Source organism: Orycteropus afer, unplaced genomic scaffold, assembly GCF_000298275.1.
Source record: "Orycteropus afer afer isolate SDZICR_OR568_19922 unplaced genomic scaffold, OryAfe1.0 scaffold00143, whole genome shotgun sequence".
Lineage (NCBI taxonomy): Eukaryota > Metazoa > Chordata > Mammalia > Tubulidentata > Orycteropodidae > Orycteropus > Orycteropus afer.
This window is the reverse complement of record NW_006921730.1, coordinates 5557554-5580446: the sequence shown is the minus strand read 5'-3', so window position 1 is coordinate 5580446 and position 22893 is coordinate 5557554. Positions and strand designations below refer to the sequence as shown.

Here is a 22893-nt window from a genome sequence, read left to right as displayed (position 1 = left end):
AGAAATGGCTGATTAAAGAGGGCTGTGTCTCAGCTGGATACCAGATAAATAATTGCAGGAAGCAGAAAGACTTTGCAACTGCAAAGGAAGAGTCATGTAATTTTTAATAATTTTAATATTACCATTCTGTAGCAGTATTATGAGTAGTAATGTTCTGCTGTTGTTGTTATTTGCCATCGAGTAGGACCCGACTCATAGCGACCCCTTCTTGGGCTTCTGAGGCAGTATCACTATGGAAGTAGATTGCCCAACCTTCCTTCCGAGGAGTGGCTGGTGGGTTTGCACTGCCATCCTTCTGCTTAATAGTCAAGTGCATGAGGCACTATGCTACCAGAGCTCCTTAATGTTCTACATGTCCCCAAAGTATATCTTTAGAGTCACCTGCAGGACCGAAATGGAGATGAGACCCCAGGATGGCCTGTCCAGGTTGCCAGAAAACACTGCTATCAAGCAGCAACAGTTGCCCACTTGCCAGCTGCATCTCTTGGCCACTGGAGTCCTCTCTGCCTTTTTTGCCATAGGATTATTCTGCCTGGGCCTCATCCTCCTCATATTGTCTGCAAAGAATGAGAAGGAAATAGAGGTTTGTTCCAGCTTACATTTTGAATGCAGGTTCTAAGAATTTTCAGCTCTGGTATTGTAAATGGGACCAATCAATTTAAAAACAATGCTCCTCAATAGGGAATGAAACAAGACTGAAATATCCCTCTTGTTGCTGGTAGGCATAGCAGCAAATGGTGATAGGGCCTATGTGTGGTGGTTTTGTTCATCCTGACTCCTTCTCCAGGACAGTCACTCTCATTCTGGTCATATTTGTGCACGAAGACTTGGCAAAGTCAAAAGCTTTTTTATCCTGGCCCCAGGACTGAGTGTCTGATATAGGTGAGTATAGGGGAGGCAAGGCCAAATGACAGCCAGCCAGCCACAAATCATATTGCTAAAAAAAAAAGGTGAAGAGTCAAAAATATAGGTCTTCAGTTTTTCACATGTTCTACCATTGTGTCTTTCTTTGTGGAAATGAACGTCTTTTGAGATCATTAATTTAGGAAAGGCAAGAACCCAAGTCTTTCTAGTATGGATACTTAGCAAAATATTCCAAATTCTACTGAGAGTGGGAAGAGCTGAAGCTAAGGGCATACCCCTCAGGCACTAGCCTTTTGTCAATTTGATTAACGAGTTTTTGGAGGATGAAAATCCCACAACTTGATCTAGGGTCGGCAGACAAGAACTGGTCTAAGGCTGGATCAGCCATGATCATATGCAATCCAATGGAGTAGATAAATGCTGTATCCATATGAGCTCTGAGATTACTGGCACCTCAGATCAAGTCTGACCTCTTCTCTCTAGGCAGCCACAGACAACTGATCTATTCTCTCTCCCCACAAGGCTGCTGATAGAATTGTGATGAAGGCCAAGTCTGTCAACATTGATTTAATAGCTCTGAGTATCTGAATGTGCTAAGAGTTCTGTGGGGTATGTGAGTAAGAATTGATTCCTGCCCTCAGTGAGTTGATGATAGAATAGGTAAGATAGTCTGTAGTAAGAACAGAGAACTCAGCTAAGACTGGCTTGTTTACTGTCTCCTTAAGTCCTTCCTTGCACATTGCCCAGCACATAATGAGTGGGTTAAGGCAAATAGTGAGGACCTCAAAGACTAAAATGGCATTTCAGGTCCCACCCCTCCCCAAAACGCTCACTCTTCTATCTCTGCACTTACATTTTCTGCTTCCTGCTCCCATTCCCTAGCAGTATATTAAATACAAGGATTAAATACTCATAATCCTTGCGAGTTTCCAGTTTGACATGTAAACCTCTTCTCTGTAATAGAACATCAGCCTCTTCTTCTTCCTCCTTCTAATTAATTATATTCTGCTCTCAAAAGGATTCTGCTAATAAACCAAAAAAAGGAAAAAAAAAAAAAAAGCCCACTGTTGTCAAGTCAATTCCAACTCATAGTGACCCCATTGGGTTTCCAAGGCAGTAAATCTTTACAGAAGTAGATTACCCATTCTTGTTTCCCAGAGTGGCTGGTTTGAACCACCAACCTTCTGGTTAGCAGTCAAATGCCTTAGGCACTGTGCTACCAGAGCTCCATTCTGCTAATAAGTTAACCAATTCATGCTACAGTGTAAATGACATTCCAGTCAACATATGAATCCTTCCAGGGACAGCTGAATATGAAAGACCAAACCAGTTGCCCTTGAGTCGATTCTGGTTCATGGCAACCTCATGTGATTCAGAGTAAAGCCATGCTCCATAGGGTTTTCAATAACAGTTATCTCCAAGCCTTTCTTCTGAGGTGCCTCTGGGTATACTCTATCTGCCAACCTTTTAAAAGTTTCCTAGTTCTAAAGATTGGATTCTAATAATTGAATTTCAGAGAGAATGTGAGTAAAATTTTCACCTTCAGGGAACCTCTTAAAGCCTAATAAATAGGGCAAAGGATTGCCTCTTTGTGATGACCTATGGAATGACCTATACTCTGTTCACCTACACTCTCATATTTTTTTTTTCTTTTCTTTTTTTCCTTAATATGGAAGAGTAGGAAAGTAATATGGAAGTCTTGCTACTATGGAAACTATCTACTTGGTGTTACTAAAACAAATCGTATCTGTTTGTGGGGGAGTGATTGGGGAGATTTGAAGGAATTTCATGAAAATAAACAGGAAACTGATACTGAAAAGGAAAATTTGTGATGATAGATTAAATATTAAGAAAGAATTGAATTTTTTTCTGACTGAGGAGTGATTTAAAATGCTTCCATTATCTGAAAGACTCTGATGCTGCTACTCTTTCCCCACTGAAAAGAGAAGAGTGAGAGGAAACAAGCTTACTGTACAGGACAATGGCATAGTGGTTAAGTATGAGGAAATATCTCCTCTTACCAGAATGGCTTAATTTGCTCTGCTAAAGGGCTTTCAGAAATAGAGATCTCATTTGCTAAGTCTTGCCCAAAGATGAGCATGGTACCTAATCACCTTCCCAGCCACCTCTGACCCCAAAATTCTGAGTGATGTGCCTTAAGAGTTTATCACCTTCTTTGAAAGAGGAACAAGAATGTAGCAGAGTGGATCAGCCAGAATTTGAGGGTCATGAAACATGTGAAGGAAGAGCTGGAACTAAACTCTCTGCAGTGGTCCCCAGTCACCCTCTTCTTAGATGAAAATCCACTGCTGTTGAGTCAATTCTGATTCATAGTGACCCTTTAGAACAGAGTAAAACTGCCCCCATAGGGTTTCCAAAGCTATAAATCTTTATGGAAGCAGACTGTCTCATCTTCCTTCCAAGGACCAGCTGGTGGGTTCAAACCATCAACCTTTTGGTTAGCAGTCAAATGTTTTGACCAGTGCGCCACCAGATCTCCTTCATTTGAGACCCATAAATTGGGACATTTGGAGGCTGAGCTCACCCCCATTGACAGCCTGTAACTTAGATGTATGTGCCAGGTGGTGATGGGACAGCTGCCTTTTTAACAGAGAAGAAAGACTGATTTTCTGGGTTCTCCTGTTTTGGGTTTTCACTCAGAGTACAACCTTTTTCACATGGAAATACTTAATTATATTGGGTGTAAAATGAAGTGCATAGTCCAAGCTAGCCTGAGAAAGCACAAGCTAATTGAAAGAATTCTGAGCTGGCCTTCCTCTTCTCACTTAGCTCTGGGCCACAAAAGGACGTATCCTTTTTGCAGTTCATTTTAACCGAGGAAGATAATTCCTAACTCTCCAAAATGCTGATATTTGTTCCCATTTTATAGCTATGAATTTATAAAGCCATTTGAACAGCAACTTGAAGTCTTTTGCTGTAGATGTAGGCAGTAGATCAAAGTTAGGTTTTCCTCATCAAAACCTCTTGAGGTGGAAAGCACTTTAGATATCATGTAGTCAAATATCATCTCATTATGAAAGAGTTTTTCGAATTCTGCATTGATAGAACCTCAACAAGACTCTGTAGAGTAGAATGTACACTTGGATTAAAGAAGGAAAACAAACTCACTGATCAATTAAGTGCTACAAGAAATGATGCTGATGAATAGAATATTCATCAGCTCTGAAGGCTAAGTACTAAACTCAGAGTCAGAGTCAGGCTGCATTCACAACCAAGTCTAGAACCTCACTTTCCTTTTAAAGTCTAGTGTGCTATCTCAACTGGGATACAACTCTGTATTTATAGTGTATTTACATCATGATAAATGCTTCTTAATGAACAAAAATGATATTAACTATTTTCTAGACTAGTTCAATCCCTGCTGCATATTTAAACAATTATTTATGTAAATACAGCATCTAAGTACAACTAAGTAGAACAGGAATATCACTGCTGATATCAGGTGGATCTTGGCTGAAAGCAGAGAATACCAGAAAGATGTGTACCTTTTGTTTATTGGCTATGCAAAGTAATTCATGACTGTGTGGATAATAACAAATTGTGGATAACATTGAAGAGAATGGGAATTCCAGAACACTTAATTGTTCTCATGAGGAACCTGTACATAGACCAGGAAGCAGTTGTTGGACAGAACAAGGGGATACTGCATAGAAAGGTGTGAGTCAGAGTTCTGTCATTTCACCATTCACCATACTTACTCAGTCTGTATGCTGAGTAAATAATCCAAGAAGCTGAACAATATGAGGAAGAACATGGCATCAGGATAAAAAGAAGACTCATTAATAACCTGCAATATGCAGATGATACAACCTTGCTTGCTAAAAATAAAGAGCGCTTGAAGCATTTACTGATGAAGATTAAAGGCTATAGCCTTCAATGTGGATTACACCTCAATGTAAACTAAAAACCAAATCAAACTCACTGCCATTGAGTAAGATCCAACTCATAGTGACCCCTCCTTGGGTTTCCAAGGCTGTATCACTATGGAAGTAGATTGCCCAACCTTCCTTCCAAGGAGTGGCTGGTGGGTTTGAACCACCAGCCTTCTGGTTAGCAGTCAAATGCCTTAAGCACTAGGCCACCAGAGCTCCTCCTCAATGTGAAAACAAAAATCCTCACAACTTGACCAATAAGCAACAACATGATAAATGGAGAAAAGATTGAAGTTGTCAAGGATTTCATTTTACTTGGATCCACAATCAATGCCCATGGAAGCAACAGACAAGAAATCAATCAACATATTACATTGGGCAAATGTGCTACAAAAGACCTTTTTAGAGTTTAACAGAGCAAAAATGTCACTTTGAAGACTAAGGTGCACCCAACCCAAGCCATGGTATTTTCACTCACCTCGTATACATGTGAGAGCTGGGTAAGGAAAACTGCAGAATTGATGCATTTGAATTGTAATGTTGGCAAAGAATATTGAGTGTGCCATGGACTGCTAGAAGAATGAACAAATCTGTCTTAGAGAAAGTAGAGCCAGAGTTCTCTTTAGAAGTGAGAATGGCTAGACTTTGTCTCTCGTATTTTGGTCTTGTTATCGGAAGGGACCAGTCCATGGAAAAGGGTGTAATGCTTGGTAAAGTAAAAAGTCAGTGAAAAAGGTGAAGACCCTCAATGAGATGGACTGGCACAATGGCAGCGACTGTGGCCTCAAGCATGGCAACAACTGTGAGGATGGTGCAGGACCAGATGGTGTTTCATTCTGTTGTACACAGGGTTGCTATGAGTCAGAGCAGACTTGATGGCATCTAAGAACAACAAATCTTCCCACCAGCACATCCAGGATTAGCCCATTTGGGACACATGGCACATACCAACAGTAAGAAACAACCCTTTAAAAAAAAAAAAAAGGTCCACTATACCACTTTGCACAGTGTGTAACTTTTCACAAACAGAATATATCAGCATTTTAAAATTAGAATTATTCCACAGAAGCCTATAATTCTACATTTTTGAAACAAAGCTTTCTATGTTTGGTCATTTTTAATAACTTCCTCTGGAATCCATGTAGGATAATTTTCTAATATAACTATTTTCCATACAATAAAATGGAAAAATAGTGAAATGACTTCCCCATAAAAGTGATTAGACTCAGGCAGTAAGCCCAGTTCTTGTGAGTCATTGACTAATACCTTCCTAGTGACACCTCTTTATGATCAAGGACTAAGACTTCATCACAGCAGGTTACGTAAGTATGCAATAGGAACACTGAACTCCAAGCCAGTGGCAAAAAGCTGCCAGATCCCAAAATGAAATCCCATAAGAAGGTTACCCTTCCTGAGCATCCCCACAAACACTTTCACCTTGCATAGTTAGTACCCCTTTATCATGTCTCAGACCCCATGCCCCGACATAGTCAGTTGAGGACTTTGATGAACTCAAGACTTCAATTTAAAGATAAATACTCATGTAACTTTTTAATTAATAACTTTTCCCTGCCTCACAGATTAATTATACAAAAATATGTGCAGATTGAGCAGAACTGCGGGAAAATGCCTTTAATTTTGACAAGGAATGCACTTGCTCTATTCCCTTTTACCTTCCAGAGAAAATGCAGGTAAGTGAAACTCAGGATATTTTGACTGGTTTTATGTCGATCTACTTCTATTTAATATCTTACTATAAGTTCACAATTTCCTCTACCAAATGCTTTCCAAAACTGAAAATACAAAAAGTAGAGTGAGATGGGAGTAGGGGATCTTGTAGAGATGAAGTGTTGCAATATTGCCTCCACCTTTTTGGTGTTTTATTCTTCCCCTTTGTTTCTTTAAAATTTGTTATTTACCTGTCCTGGTTACCTAGTGCCACTCTGACAAGAATATCACAAATGAGATGGCCTTAACAAACTGGAGCTTATTCTCTTATAGTTAAGGAGGCTAGAAGTCTGAGTTCCAAGTGCCAGGCTCTAGAGGCTGGTTGAAAGCCCCTCGACCTTGGGCTTCAGCTCTGCCTCTTGCTCCTGGCCCACTGAAGCTAGAAGCATCTCTCCACTCAGGCATCTGCTAGCTACTGAGGCTGACAAACCCAAGGTCGGCAAGTAAAAAGGCACAGTCCCGATGTTACCTAACCACACAGCCGGCCATTAATTCAAGTCAATTGAAACTCCCCAGGTTGGCAGAACATGGCAGGCTGCTGAACAACGACACGGCTACATGCAGGATTTAAGTGTGCCATAATATGGAGACCATTCCCAAAGCTTTTTCTTATATATGGGAAGCAGACCACATACCCAAAGCAGCTACTCAGCTGTTCCCATAGATTCCACCATGGAGTTAATTACCAATGTCACAATGGGGAGTAACTACATTCAGCTGCCCAGCCACTCAACCAGGCCCTAAATTGACTAATAAAAGTAACCACCACATTACCTAAATTGGAAATGTAATTCTTACCATCAATCAAACAAGTTTTACTCCAAATGTCAGCATAGGGGGAGACCATAAAGATCACTTAATCTAATTATTCATTTTATAGTAAGAAAATTCAGGTGTTGAGAGGTTAAGAGACTTGGCTAAGGTCACACAGTTAAGTTCATGTTAGGGGTCACACACCTGGTGGAACTTGCCTTTGTTCTCCCAAATCATTCTATACGTGTAGTTGCCTAATCTCTAAGGAGGCTCTTGGCCTGGCCATTGGGCACTGTCAGGAATGCCAAAGAAATATTAAGATGAGCTAATTAAAGTCCGTGTTAGTCAAGCTCCTCTGAGAAGCAGATGCCAAGATTAGAGATACAGGAGATTTATTGGGAAAAACACCTGCAAGAGAAAATGGGAAGAGGAGTCTGAGAAAGTCATCAGAGCAGCCCCTGACCACTATGAAGGAGATGGAAGGAGGGAGAAAGAAAGGAAGACAGAGAAGGAATAGTGAAGGAGGGAGGAAGGAGGGAAGAATGGACAGAGGGAAGGTAGGACTGAGGGAGGAGGGTGTGAGGAAGGAGGAAGGAAGGAAGACAGTGAGAGAAATAGGGAAGGAGGAAGTTAGGGAGAAGAGGGAGGGAAGGAAGGAATAAAGAAAGGAGGGAAGGAGGGAGAAAGGAAGGAAGACAGAAGAAAAGAAGGAACTTGGAAGGGAGAGAGGGAGAAACGAAAAAGAGTGAGGGGGATTTAGACTGCACTGCTTTCTTCAAAAGTTTCAATAAGGGTGGCAGACACCCAGCAGAGGAGTCCACACTTCTGGAAAGAAGTCTGCCTCAGGATTCCTGTGGTATTCAGCCACTGCCTGGGAACAGCTGTCAGAAGCAGTGCCTTGATAGGAACACTGTGATGATTTCAAATCCCAGAAGCTGGGGCCACACCTCAGTATGCTCCCTCCAGCAGATTTGAGAGATGCCTTTTCATGGCCTCCCTAGTTTTACCTGGTAGTCAAGACTTAATTAAATGAAAAAAAAATTTCAACTCCTCAAATGTACTTCCAGGTTCTGTCCTGTCCTCTGGACTCTGGACCTCTCCCTCTGCAGCATCCTCGCTGACCTGGCTGTCTTTCCCTTTATGGATGACCCCACAAGGGATGAATGTAGGTCCACTCGGCCCTTCTCTTGAGGTGCTCACTGATCATTCCACCTCAAGACCCTACTTCCACTTCAAAATCAAACTCTGGAAAACCAGACTCATCATCATCTCCTGAAAAACCCTCCTTGCTTCCCTTTCAGTGAAAGATCTCATCACCCATACTCAAAACTTTCCTCCTTACTTTACCTTGTCTTCTCCTTTTACATCCGAGCCCCTAAAGTGTGGGCACTGTTCTTCAATGCATACCTCTCCCCACCCACCCTCTCCTCTCCATCTTCTTGACCATCACTCCAGTTCAGTCCCTCCTGGTCTAGTTACCAGAGCTGCCTGACTCCTGTTCTGGCCTGTGCTTTCTCCCCACATTAAGCTAATGGTTGTTTACAAAATAAGTTGAAACCACTCTCTCCTACCTGCCCCACCCCCAGAAAAGAGTACACCTCTATCAAATTGCTCAAGTACTTCCACCTCTGAAACCCAGCTACCTTTTCATCTTTGTGTCCACAGGAGACCTTGTATTCCAAACTGTATGCCAAACTGGCTAACTGGCTTTCCCATGAACACACCTCTCTAGGTTCCTGCCACTCTTTTGTTTAGAAAGTCTCCCCTCTTGCTCCCACCAGTCAAAATCCTATCCTGTCTTAAAAACCTAATATGCCTAAGCTTTCTATGAACCTCCTTTTCACTTATGACTCCAGCAAGAATTTGCCCACATTTGAATCCTGGGAATGCTCTTTCCACTCTCTTTATGAAACATCGTTTGTTGTAATTTCCTGAAGACCCATTCCATCTACTTATAACAACCTCCCTGATAGGACCAGGCTTTACACACCAAACCACAACTGCCCACCTATGAATATCTGCACCACATACTTACTCTCCCATCCTTCCTATTACCATAGGTGACATGGCCCTCTCCATAGAACTTATCTCTCCACCTTGTGTGGTAAATGCCATCCTTTCTCACCTTCACTAGGACATACCTTAGCAGTTTTCTTCTCTCCTATGTCCTCAAATTTCCTCTCTATTGGATAATTCCCATCAGCATACAAACTTGTTATTTCACCTACCTTTTTTAAAAAAAGAACCTTCTCCTAATTCTCCTGCCAATTACCTATCAATTTCTTTTCTCCTGATAGCAGAAAACCTGTTAAAAAGATTATCAATCTTTGCTGCTTCTAATTTTTCTCCTCCCATTTCCTCTTAAACTTTCACTGGTTTGGTTTTTGCCCCCACCACTCAATAAAATTGTGAGGTAACCAGTAACTTCCACATGGACAAATCCATTGGTCAATTCTTAGTGCTCTGGCAGCATATCGGACATAGATGATCCTTCCCAGCATACTTTCTTTTCATAGATACTCTCTTGGTTTTCCTCCTACTCCTCTAGTTGTTCCTTCTCTGATTCTTTTACTCCTCCTCCAATGTTTCCTCAAAACTCATTATATTGAGACTCTCAAGGCTTTAGTTTTAACTTTTAGCCTTTACGCTTTGGTAACTATGAGTTGGAATTCCATTTGATGGCAATGAGTTTGGTTTGGTGGGTTGGTAATATCACCCAGCCTTGAAGTTTTAATTTTCTGTTTTACGTCTCTAGCACAAACCTCTCTTCCAAATTCCACACGTATTTCCAACTGCCTATTTGACATCTTCATTTGGATGTTGAATTGATAGCTGAAGCACATTTCTAAAACTGAACTGGCATCTAGCCCCGGCACCCCTTAAAAAAGTAACATCCTATTCCACCCACAAACTTCTCTTAGTTTATAGCAAGTTCATCCTTCTGGTTGCCCAGATCAAATGCCTTGGAGTCATTCTTGACTTCTTTGTTTCTCTCACACCTCATATCCAATCCATCTAGTTGACTCTACCTTTACAATATATTCAGTCTGCCCACTTCTCCCCACGTCCACTACTAATACCCAGCTCCGTGCCACATTCAGCGCTTACCTGGATTTCTACTATAGCCTCCTAATATGTTTCTCTGCTTTTATCATTGTCTCAACGTAGCAACCAGAGTGAACCTTTTAAAACATAAGTCAGATCATGTTATTCCTTTGCTAATGAAAAAACCCTGCAATGACTCGTCTTTCCACTCAGTGAAAAGGCCAAAGTCCTTGCAGGGCCTTCCCTGATCTGCTCCTTATTTCCTATCTGGCCTGATCTGTCATTCTCCCATCCTCTCTGCTTTCTGTTTATTATGTTACACTTTTCCCCAATAAAACTGGGCTCCTTGTTCCTTCTCTTGCCTTCTTCACTGGATATCCACTTGGCTAACACCCCACCTGGTTCAACTCTTGGCTCAACTCTCACCTCAAGAAGGCTTACCCTGGCCATCCTAATTAGCACTCCAGCCATCCACTCAACCCAACCAGCACTCTTGATCCTAGTTACTCTGTAACAACATAGTACGTATCACCCTGTAACTTAGTACTCATCACCTTCTAACATGCTATATAATTTATCATATTAATTTAGTATATTTGTTTATTTTCTGTCTTTCACAGATGTATCCAAGCACCTGGTACAATACCTTGCACAGCATAGGTGCTCAGTTAATCTTTATTGAATGAACATGTGAATCTTTGCTTGCTCTACAAGGATGTTGTTGTTCGGTGCTATCTAGTTGATTCTGACTCATAGTGACCCCATGTGACAGAGTGGAACTGCACCATAGATTTTCCTAGGTCTTTCTCCAGCAGAGTGGCTGGGGGGATTCAAACAGAAAACTCTCAATTAGCAACCAAGTACTTAACCTTCTGTGTCACCAGGGCTCCTCCTACAAGGCATGCTGTTGTTGTTGTTAGGTGCCGTCAAGTCATCTCTGACTCATAGTGACACTATGCACAGCAGAACGAAACACCGTCTGATCCCTCACCAACTCCACGATCCATGCTATACTTGAGCCCATGGCCACAGTCGCTGTGTCAATCCATCTCATTGAGGGCCTTCCCCTCTTTTGTCGACCCTCCACCTTACCAGGCATGGCATCCTTCTCCAGGAAATGGTCCCCTCTGACAACATGACCAAAGTAGGTGAGATGAAGTCTGGCTATTCCCACTTTCAAGGAGCAAGCATTATGGCTGCACTTCCCCCGGGACAGATTTGTTAGCTCTTTTAGCAGTCCATGGTACTTTCAGCATTCTTCACCAGCACCACAATTCAAAAGCCTTAGTTCTTCGGTCTTCCGTATTCATTGTCCAGCTCTCACATGCATATAAGGCAATTGAAAATATCATGGCTTGTGTCAGGCACACCTTACTCCTCAAGGAGACATCTTTGCTCCTCAGCACTTGAAAGAGGAGGTCCTTTGCATCTGACTTGCCCAGTGCTATATATCGTCTGATGTCCTCACTGCTGCTTCCATTGGTGTTGATTGTAGAATCAAGCAATGTGGAGTCTTTCACAACCTCCTTCAATCTTTCTGCATTTATTATGATGTTGCTTATAGGTCCAGTTGTGAGGATTTTTCTTTTCCTTATATTGAGATGTAATCCCTATTGCAAGCTATATTCTTCAATCTTCATCACTAAGTGCTTCAAGTCATCCTCACTTGCAAACAAGCAGAGTTGTGTCATCAGTGTATCACAGCGTGTCATTAATGATTCTTCCTCCAATTTTGATGCCGCGTTCTTCTCCATATAGTCCAGCTTCTCGGATTATTTGTTCAGCATATAGATTGAATAAATATGACATGCTCCCTTCTTGATTTTAAACCATGCTGTGTTCCCTTTTTCTGTTCAAACAATGGCCTCCTGGTCTAGGTACAGGATCCTCATGAGTACAATTAAATGTTCTGAAATTCCCATTCTTCTCAATGTCAACCACAATTTGTTATGAACCACACAATCATATGCTCTTGCATAGTCAATAAAACACAGGTAAACATCTTTCTGGTATTCTTTGCTTTGTGCCAAGATCCATCTGATACCAGCTATGATTTCCCTTGTGTCACATCCTCTTCTGAATCCAGCTTGTCCCTCTGGAAGTTCTCTGTCAATATACTGCTGCAACCATTTTTGAATTATCTTCAGGAACATCTTACTTGTTTGCGATATTAATGATATTGTTCGATAATTTGCACATTATGTGCTATCACAGCCATTTTGATTGTTTACATGTGGCAGCCATTTTGGATATTTAAAGTGACTGAGGGCACAGCCATTTTGAACATTTACAAGTGGTGGCCAATTTGGATATTTAAAGTGACTGAGGGTGCAGCCATTTAGAATGTTTAAAGTGGTGGCCATTTTGGATATTTAAAGTGAGGGCATAACCATTTTGAACCTTTACAAGTGGCAACCATTTTAGATTTTAAAGTGACAGCATTCTTATTCAGATTCCAGGGACCTAAGAATAGTCTCTTTTTGCCAAGGTTGGCAGAGACATACAAGAAACTGACAACAGGAAAGGAGACAGGTGCTGATTGTATAAGTGCTGTCAACTAGTGAATACAGGAGCACAGCACAGTACCTTGCTTGCATCAATAACATACAAACAAAACAAAGAAAATGGAAATCAGGGGCAAGTGACTCCAACATACAATCACCAATCAAATATAAACACAAAAATATCACAATGCCTTGGAGACAACAGAGCATCACAGTCCACACAAAGAAGCAAGATAAAGCAGGAGAAACAAGGGACCAGGATACAGACCCAAAACATCCCTGAAGAAGATGCAGCATTGGAAGTCCCTGATAAGGAATTCAAAAGAATTATATTTAGATATTTTCAACAAATTTAGAGACAGATCAGAGAAAACCCTAGAACAATTTCGAAAGACAGTACAAGAACTAAATGAAAAATTAGAAATGATACAAAATCTACACACAGAAATCCAGAAGATTAATACTAAATTTTCAGAAATAGGTAAGACATTGAATGGGCAAAGGAGCAGAATTGAACCAATAGAAGACAGAATTAGGGAGATTGAAGGCAAATACCTGAACACTTCTTTGGAAAGGGATCAATCAAAAAAAAGATCAAGACAAAATGAAGAAAGCCTAAGGTTCATGTGGAATACCATCAAAATGAATAACCTAAATGTAAACAGAATTCCAGAACAGGAAGAGAAAAATAAAACCACAGAGAAAATTGTTGAAGATTTGTTGGAAGAGAATTTTCCTGGTATGATGATAGATGACAACATACCCATTCAGGAAGTCCAACAAACCCCAAATAGGATAGATCACAAAAGAAAATCACCCAGACATATAATCATCAAACTCATCCAAACCAAAGACAAAGAAAGAATCCTGAAAGCAGCATGGGAAAAATGAAAAGTTACCTACAAGGGGCAACCAATAAGACGAGGCTTGGATTTCTTGACAGAAACCATGCAGGTAAGAAGACAATGGGATAGTATATATAAAACACTGAAAGAGAAAAATTTCCAACCAAGAATTCTGTACCCAGCAAAATTGTCCCTCAAATATGATGGTGAAATTAGGACATATCCAGATAAGCAGAAATTAAGGGCATTTGTTAAAACCTTACAAGACCAACCTTACAAGAGACGCTAAAGGGAGCTCTTTGGACAGAGAAGCAACAACAGCCAACAACAACTGACTATTAACACACATGATGATATAACCCAGAAACCAACCCAGCTATGGAAGTATCCAAAGTAAATAAGCCTACAAGATTGTAAACAGGGAACCAGAGACACCAACTGACAAATGAGGACAATTACAAACCAAAAAGAGGGAAAAAACTGTGCCATTACAGAACTTGTAGATGGTAGGAAGTCAAGACAAGTACAAGATAGAATAGACTGTTCTAAACTTGGGAAGAAAACTATAAACCACAGAGTAACCTCAAAGTAAAATGATAAACCTTCACATCAAAATAAAAAAGAGGACCAGCACAAATATTCAGCAAATACTAAAACAATAGCAACAAAGGAAGTGATAACACGATTCATAAACAAAACGAGCTCAGCATAGAAAATTATATGCAACAAAGAAATCAACACCACAAAAAAGCACATAACAAAAATGACAGCAACAAATTCATATTTGCTGATAATTACATATCTGGCAAGGGACTTAGCTCTAAGATTTATAGAAAACTCCAGTGCCTCAACAGCAAAATCCAATTGAAAAATGGGCTGAAAACATGAATAGACACTTCACCAAGGAGGATATTCAGGTGGCTAGCTAATACATGAAGAGATGCTCACATCATTGGCCATCAGAGAGATGCAAGTCAAAACAACAGTGAGATACCATCTCACCCCAGCACTGATGGCAAGGTTCAACAAGACAGAAAATAACAAATGCTGGTGGGGATGTGGAGAGATTGGGACACTCATACACTGCTGGTTGGACTGTGAAGTGATACAAACACTGTACAAAGCAATATGGCAATTCCTTAAAAAGCTGGAATTGGAGATTTCATTTGATCCACCAATCCCATTACTAGGTATATATCCTAGAGAGGTGAGAGCCAGGACAGGAACATATATATGCACACTCACGTTCATCACAGCATTATTTACAATAGCAAAAAGATGGAAACAACCTACATGCCCACCAGCGGAAGAGTGGATGACCAAAGTATGGTACATACACACAATGGAATGTTATGCAGCACTAAAGAATAATGTAGAGTCTGCAAAACACCGCATAATATGGATGAACTTGGAGGACATTACGCTGAGTGAAATAAGTCAATCACAGAAGGACAAATATAGTATTAGTTCATTGTTGTGGAGAGTCAAGGAAAGGTTTATATATGGAGGGAAACTTTCTTTGTTGGTTGGCAGGGGGAGGAGGGGAAAAAACCCAAAAAAAAAAAAAAAAAAAAAAACGCATTGACCCATGTCACTTTAGTTTTGTGTATTTCACTGTACATAAATTATATTTCAATAAAATGCATTTAAAAAAATTAAAAAAGGTATTTGCAATGAATAAGTCGTTGCTCTTGCAAAATTCTACCATGCGATCTCCAGCATTATTTTTGTCACCAAGGCCAAATTTTCCAAGTACTGGTGATTCTTCATTTCCAACTTTTGCATTCCAATCACCAGTGATAATTAATACATCTTGACTGTACAATTGGTCAGTTTCAAACTGCAGAAGTTGATCAAAATCTTTCATTTCCTCATCTTTGGCTTTGGTGGATTGGTGCATAAATTTGAATAATAGTCATATTGACTGGTCTTCCTTGTAGGCGTATGGATATTATCCTATCACTGACAGCATTATACTTCAGGACAGATCTTGAAACATCCTTTGTGATGATGAATGCCATGCCATTCCTCTTCAAAATATCATTCCCAGCATAGTAGATCATATGCTTGTCTGATTCAAAATGGCCAAAACGGGTCCATTTCAGCTCACTAATCCCTGCCTCAGAAACCCAAGGAGGGGTTGCTATGAGTCAGGTCTGACTCAACGGCACATAACAACAACAACAATACCTAGGATATCAATCTTTATGCATTCCATTTCATTTTTGACAACTTCCAATTTTCCTAGATTCATACTTTGTATATTCCTTGTTCTAATTATTAATGGATGTTTGCAGCTGTTTCTCCTCAATTTGAGTCATGCCATGTCAGCAAATAGAGGTCTCGAAAGCTTTATTTTATCTGTATCAGTAAGGTTGGTTCTACTCTAATGAGGCAGCTCTTTCCCAGTTGTATTTTTAGAGCCTTCTGACCTAAGGAGCTCGTTTTCCTGCACTGTATCGGACAATGTTTCCAGGCTATTCATAAAGTTGGGAAGTAATATATCAAACAGTGTTTCTCTGATACTCATAAGGTTTTCGGTGGCCAATTCTTTAAGTGAATGGCCTCTTCCTTCTTCCTAGTCTGTCTCAGTCTGTTAGCTACGTTGAAACCTGTGCACCATGTGCAACCCTCCTGATGTTTGAAACACCAGTGGCACAACCTCAAGCCTCACAGCAACACTCAAACCACCACAGTGCAACAAACTGATGACAAGTTTGTCTCCCTTAGCTGTTCGAAACCTCTCCACCCTCCCTTTACCTGGATCTCTGTGATGCTCACTCTGTCGTCCCCCAGCTTTTCTTTCCTTCCTCTTGAGGCTGGGGCCTGGTTCCCTCCCCTTACTAGATCCCTGCTGCTGCTCCTCATTCTCCCTACAAGGTATGTTGCTGTTGTTGTTATGTGCCATCGAGTCAGACCCGACTCATAGAAACCCCTCCTTGGGTTTCCGAGGCAGTATCACTATGGAAATAGATTGCCCAACCCTTCCTTCCAAGGAGTTGCTGGTGGGTTTGAACTGCCAGCCTTCTGGTTAGCAGTCAAGTGCCTTAGCCACATAGTAAACAAAAAAAAAAAAAAAAAAAACTTACTGCCGTCGAGTCAGATCCAACTCATAGCGACCACTCCTTGAGTTTCCAAGGCAGTATCTCTACGGAAGTAAGTTGCCCAACCTTCCTTCTGAGGAGTGGCTGGTGGGTTTGAAACTCCAGCCTTCTGGTTAGCAATCAAATGCCTTAAGCACTATGCCAGCAGAGCCTCTACAAGGCATAACAGATGCTCAAAAAATCTGTGCTGAATGATTAAACAAATGGAGGAAAGATAAAATGCTAAATTATATGACTTCACATTATAGGATGCTTTGGTTTTGTGCATTCCTTTCTTATTTCCCCCTTGATGCCAGATGAAAGTATGATAGTATCTATGATGTCCTGAATACATTGATTATGGCTATCTCTAATTGTTATAAGTCAGATATAAATTATAATCATATTTGGGTCAGAAGTGAAATCTATATCAAGTCAGCAGGGATTAAAGGCGGGAGTTTTACATGCTTTCTTTCAATATAGACCTAAATTCTAGGTCTTTACTGTTGTTGTGGCTTGCCTCCCACAAGCCACCATTCTGTCCCCCAAAATAAAAGTTAATGTTGCTTAAATATTTGAAGGGAAAAAAAAAATTCAAATGATGAAACTCTAAAGGTCTACAATTCCCATCTATCTATGTCCTTTGAAACCCCAAAGCTAAAGGAAGTGTTACCAGCTGCTAATGATTCCTTTCAGACAGAGGTTTTCTTGAAAAACCCACCCAAACTGCTTAGGGCAATCACCAGGCCTTTGGTTCAGCTGTTACCATACATTACTTGTGCTGAAGTAAAGACAATATAAATCCACCTGAGGCTGTCTTAAACAAAGGAATCCTGTATAAAATGCTACTGAGACTAAGGAGATGTAGCACCATAGATACATAAACCAAACCCACTGCTGTGGAGTCATATCTGACTCATAGCAACCCCTCCTTGGGTTTCCAAGGCGGTATCACTACAGAAGTAGATTGCCCAACCTTCCTTCCGAAGAGTGACTGGTGGCTTTGAACCGCCAGCCTTCTGGTTAGCAATCAAATGCCTTAGGCATTACACTACCAGAGCTCCTCATAGATACATAGTGCCTCCAGAAATAATCAGAAAGATGATGATCTTGGAGGTTTTGTTAAGCTAAATCTATAGAGAAGGAATCATTGAAAAGAAGTTATTAAAACACATCAGTTACTATTATTGCTAGTTCTCTCTGCCTATTTATTGTCACTTATATGAACATATAACTTTAGTTAAGTAGAATTTCTGTTTTAGCTTCCAAGAAGATTTATAGTACATTCCATTCTGTGCATTTCATATTTTCTGTAGTTGGGTTCAACAATAGAGGTTCCCTCTTTGTGTGAGGAAAAGTAATCAGTTACTCCCATTAAGCCTGGCTAATTCACCTTCACTCTCATGCTTTCTGTTTATTATGTTGCAGCCTGCCTCTTTGTTGTGGCCCAGCAGCTCCTATCTGCCTTATTTCAGAGATTTCCCTCTTACAATGGCTAAACTCTTCAGCCTTTCTTGTTTTCTGTAACCAGCCACCTTTACAATGACCTTTCTTCCCAGCCTACCTTGGGTACCAGTTCCCATTTTCCATGCTCATCCTCTCAGAGATCCTTAGGAAGCAGGACCAAAAGCCTTTCCAAAATGCCAGTTTTGCATAGGGTAAAAGAATCAGTTGACTCAGAGAATTGGAAGGACATTACTTCTTTGTTTTACTAGCCCTGAATATAGCACCTAACACATGGGAAGCAAGTAAAAAAGTTAGGCCATCATATGTCTTGATGCCAACCAAAAAATTCACTGCCATCGAGTCAATTTTAACTCAAAGCTACCCTATAGGACAGAGTAGAACTGCCCCATATGGTTTCCAATGCTGTACGTCTTTATGAAAGCAGACGGCCCCATCTTTCTCCCATAGAACAGCTGGTGGCTTTGACCTGCTGATCTCTTGGTTAGCAGCCAAATGCCTTAACCACTGCACCACCAGAGCTCTTTATGTTTTGATGCAGGCCTTTGTTACTTTGGAGGTATAATAAATTAATTATGAACAGCTACATGTTACATTTCTATTTGCTTCATATATGCTGTTAGTAAAATCTGCATCAGATCTGTCAGGGAAAGATGTTTGTTTGTCCCTGGAGAATTTCCAGAACCTTGACATGCCACCAGAAAGGTAGAACCATATGGTAGCCTGTGATGGAGCAGGCTTACATGACAGCATACATGAAAGGGTATATCTCTCACAGGTAACAAGTCTCCCTGTTGATAAGGTGAAAATCACCCTCTTTGTTTTGGATCAATGAATTATTCCATCTTTTGTCCATAACAAATGGTTCTCCAATTCTTGAGCAAGTTCTATGTGTCAGGTACTGTGCTAGGCTTTATGGATAAAAAGACAAAAACACCTGGAACAAAGAGCTTCTAGTCTCATGAGTTGCATAAGCTCAGTATGCACATGCACCTAAAGATGCTCAATGGCTTCCATGGTAAATTTCATGGATTTGCTTTGAAATCATGTAACTTGTGATGCCTACCATAAATCCTAAGCAAAGCATTTTACCTGGCATCACTGGGAAACATGTTTATAAAACCAAATTTTATGTAAAATAGAAAATCTGCTTATAACAAATTTTCAAAGCAGGGGCATAACAACCCTATAAAAAAACATTTAAAAATAGGTTATTTAGCTATTTTCATACTTCTGTATAGACCAACACTGGTATTAGAAAATGATTTCTGGATGGGGGAGGGGATCTCTTTGATATGAAGACATTTTCAGGTTCTATCCATTTTTTCTGTACTACTTAAAAATAATGTATGGTCAGTAACTGCAGGCCCCCAAAATGGATCTCAGACTCCATCTTATTTAGCCATGCTTGTAAGAACTGCAAGCCATTTTCCTTCTCCCTCCCTGTCACATATCTCCCTGCTTCCCCTGTCAGGTATTAACCACCTTTGCTGTAATGTATCAGCTCGTCCTTAGCATAGTTTTAAGCAATAAAGCTTGCTAGGCAGTAGTGTCTTATCAGAGCACACACAGGTGGTGGTCTGGGGTCCCCTCCCAATCAAGACCTTGCGCCACAAGTGAGAAGCCAGTCACATAGCCCTCCATTCCCAGTCATGTAGCCGCCATCTCCAATTCCTCAAACTGAGATATAAATATCTCCACAAAATGGGAGGGGTTAGCAGTCGTCTTGGAGCCACACTGGCCCACTGCTGCTGGATGCTGAATAGCTAGCAAAGTTTGTAAGCCTGCTTTCTTTTATCTTTTATCTTTTAAATCCTTTCTCTCCTGATTCTCTTTGTTTCTGTTCTGAATAAACATTCATGTCTCTACGTATGCTTCTGGGAAGGTTTTTTGGGCTGCTGTAACCTACTTGGGAGCTCTAGTAGTGTAGTGCTTAAGGCATTTGACTGCTAACCAGAAGGCTGGCTGTTCAAACCCACCAGCCACTCCTTGGAAGGAAGGTTGGGCAATCTACTTCTGCAGTGATACTGCCTCAGAAACCCAAGGAGGAGTCACTATGCGTTAGATCTGATTCAATGGCAGTGAGTTTAGTTATTACCTACTGAGGAGGAAGTTTTAACCTCCTTAAATAATTCCCACAACAATAATTTTCTGTCCATGTTTCTTAATAGTCCTCTTTCTTTTTGCTTTTCTCCCATACAGGGTATGGTAGTTATGTTTGTGTGTCAACTTGGCTGGGCCTGGTTGAGCGGCTGGGCAGCTGATGGTAGTTATTCCCCATCATGAGATTAGCAATCAGTTCCATGGTGGAATCTACCACAAGCAGCTGAGTAGCTATCTTTTGGTATGTGGGCTGCTTCCCGTATGTAAGCAGCAGCTTTGGGAACGGTCTCTAGCTTATGGCACTTTGGGACACTGCATGTCTTTGTTGAGCAGCCTGCCATGCTCTGCCCACCTTGGGACTTACAATAGACTTGAATTAATGGCCTGTCGTGTGATTTGGTAACATAGGGACTGTGCCTTTGTACTTGTCAACCTTGTGTTTTTCAGCCTCAGCAGCCAGCAGCTGTCTCAGTGAAGAAATACCTCTAGCTCCAGTGGGATAGAAGTAGAGCCTCTAACTCCAGTGGGAGCAGGAAGTAGAGCTGGACCCCAGGGTTGAGGGGCTTTCACCCAGCCCCTACAACCTGGCACTTTGAACTTGCACTTAAAGCCTCCAAATTGTAAGAATAAACTTCTATTTGTTAAGGCCATCTCATTTGTGGTATTCTTGTCAGAGCAGCACTAGGTAACCAGAACAGAATATGGTACTGAGACAGTGAGGTGCTGCTCTGACAGATACCTAAAATGTGGAAATAGGAGTGGAGTGTGTCTTTGACCAGAGACCCTGGCATACGGCAGGACAGATGGCAAGAGACCAACATGAGAGACCACAGGAGCAGAGCCCAGAGACCACCATGAGAGACAGCAGGAGCAGAGCCGAGAGAACTGACATGAGACAGCGACAGCCTTACCAGTCCACGGAGGAGAAAGCTGGTTGCCATTGGGTAGATGGCTTCCTGGCAGAGTGGGTTGCCTTCGAGTGTTAATTGGTAGAGAAGACCGGCATAAAATGGAGTAGCAGGTTGGCCGGCCCACGGAGCAAGAAAGCCAAGTGTCTTTTGGGCAGAAAGATTTCTGACGGAGTGGGTTGCCCTTGGGCATTAATCAGCAGAAGCACAGAGACCAAGGAAATGGAAGCAGAGCTGTCTCAGCCTTAAGGGTAGGACCATGGCCTTTGGGGGTGGAACGATCACAGCCCCCTAGGTTTCAAAGAGCCAGGCCTTCACCAACTTGGTTCTGGAGTGTGGGGCTGCTCGTTCATGTGAGCCAGTGGGATAGAGCTGTAGCTGCTGCCCAAGAGTGAGGGGGTGGGGCTGCCATGCCCAAGAGGGAGAGGAACAGGGCCTCCAGGCCAAGGGGGTGAGGTCGCCACTTAGAGGAACTAGGGGACTGGAGCCACCCAGTGAGCGAGATCTGTACAGATGCTACTCAATGAAGATCTGTACAGATGCCAAGTTGACAAGGGGTGGAACTGTGGTAGTTACATTTGTGTGTCAACTTGGCTGGGCCTGTTTGAGTGGCTGGGCAGCTGGTGGTAGTTATTCCCAATGATGTGACTGACAATCAGCTCCATGGTGGGATCTACCACAAGAAGCTGGGTAGCTGCCTTTGGGATATGGTCTGCTTCCTTTATATAAGGAGAAGCCTTGGGAATGGTCTCTACCCTATGGCACACATGGACCCTGCATGTAGCCGTGTTGTTGCTCAGCAGCCTGCTAAGCTCTGCAGACCTTGGGACTTAACAATGGACTTAAGTTAATGGCCTGCCGTGTGGTTTGGTAACATTGGGACTGTGTCTTTTTACTGTCAACCTTTGGGCTTCTCAGTCTCAGTAGCCAGCAGCTGCCTGACTGAAGAAATGCCTCTAGTTCCAGTGGGCCGGGAGCAGGAGGCAGAGCTAGACCACAAGGTCAAGGGGCTTTCACCCAGCCCTTAGAGACTGGCACTTTGAACTTGGACTTAAAGCCTCCAAATTGTAAGAATAAACTCCTGTTTAAGCCATCCCATTTGTTGTATATTTCTTGTCAGAGTGGCACTAGGTAACCAGAACACAGGGTAATGTTCATATGTACTACAAACTGTATGGCTTCTATCAGAAACTCCATCGATATATTCTATACAGAAGTGATAGACAACTGCTGGGTAAACATATAAGGGTAAGACTTTATTTAATTTACTATGATATTCTCACCCCCACCCCCCGATAGATATTTCACTCTAAAAGACGAGATGGAAAATAAACTCAAAAGTTAACGTCTTGCAACACAGAAATACTTATTTCATTCTCATGTAAATTGAAAGGGCTGTACATTCAGGAAAACTATTATTCAGAAGAAGCACTTTCCCTGTTGTCAGGGAACAGTGAATGTGAATCTTGTCCAGCTAAATTGTTATCTCTTCATGCACAGTTTTGACAATAATATTGAGTGGTTGGTCTCAGTCTGGCTTACTCTCTATCTACCATTGTCTTTTCTATAATTGAAGTCTTCTACCACACTTGACTGCTCACCAGAAGACTGGCGGTTCATACCCACCAGCCACTCCTCGGAAGGAAGGTTGGGCAATCCTACTTCCGTAGTGATACTGCCTCGGAAACCCAAGGAGGGGTCTC

At 41.5% G+C, this 22893-nt stretch overlaps 1 protein-coding gene across 1 annotated transcript in view; it reads left to right on the top strand.

Moving 5' to 3' along the window:
• Positions 1-394: 394 nt before the first annotated feature.
• The window catches only part of LOC103201177 (cell cycle control protein 50C-like), a 125464-nt gene continuing 102965 nt past the window's right edge, over positions 395-22893 (top strand). The window contains 3 exon segments of the mRNA XM_042781646.1: positions 395-583; positions 6338-6448; positions 22337-22438. Coding sequence (XP_042637580.1) covers positions 395-583; positions 6338-6448; positions 22337-22438 — 402 coding nt within the window.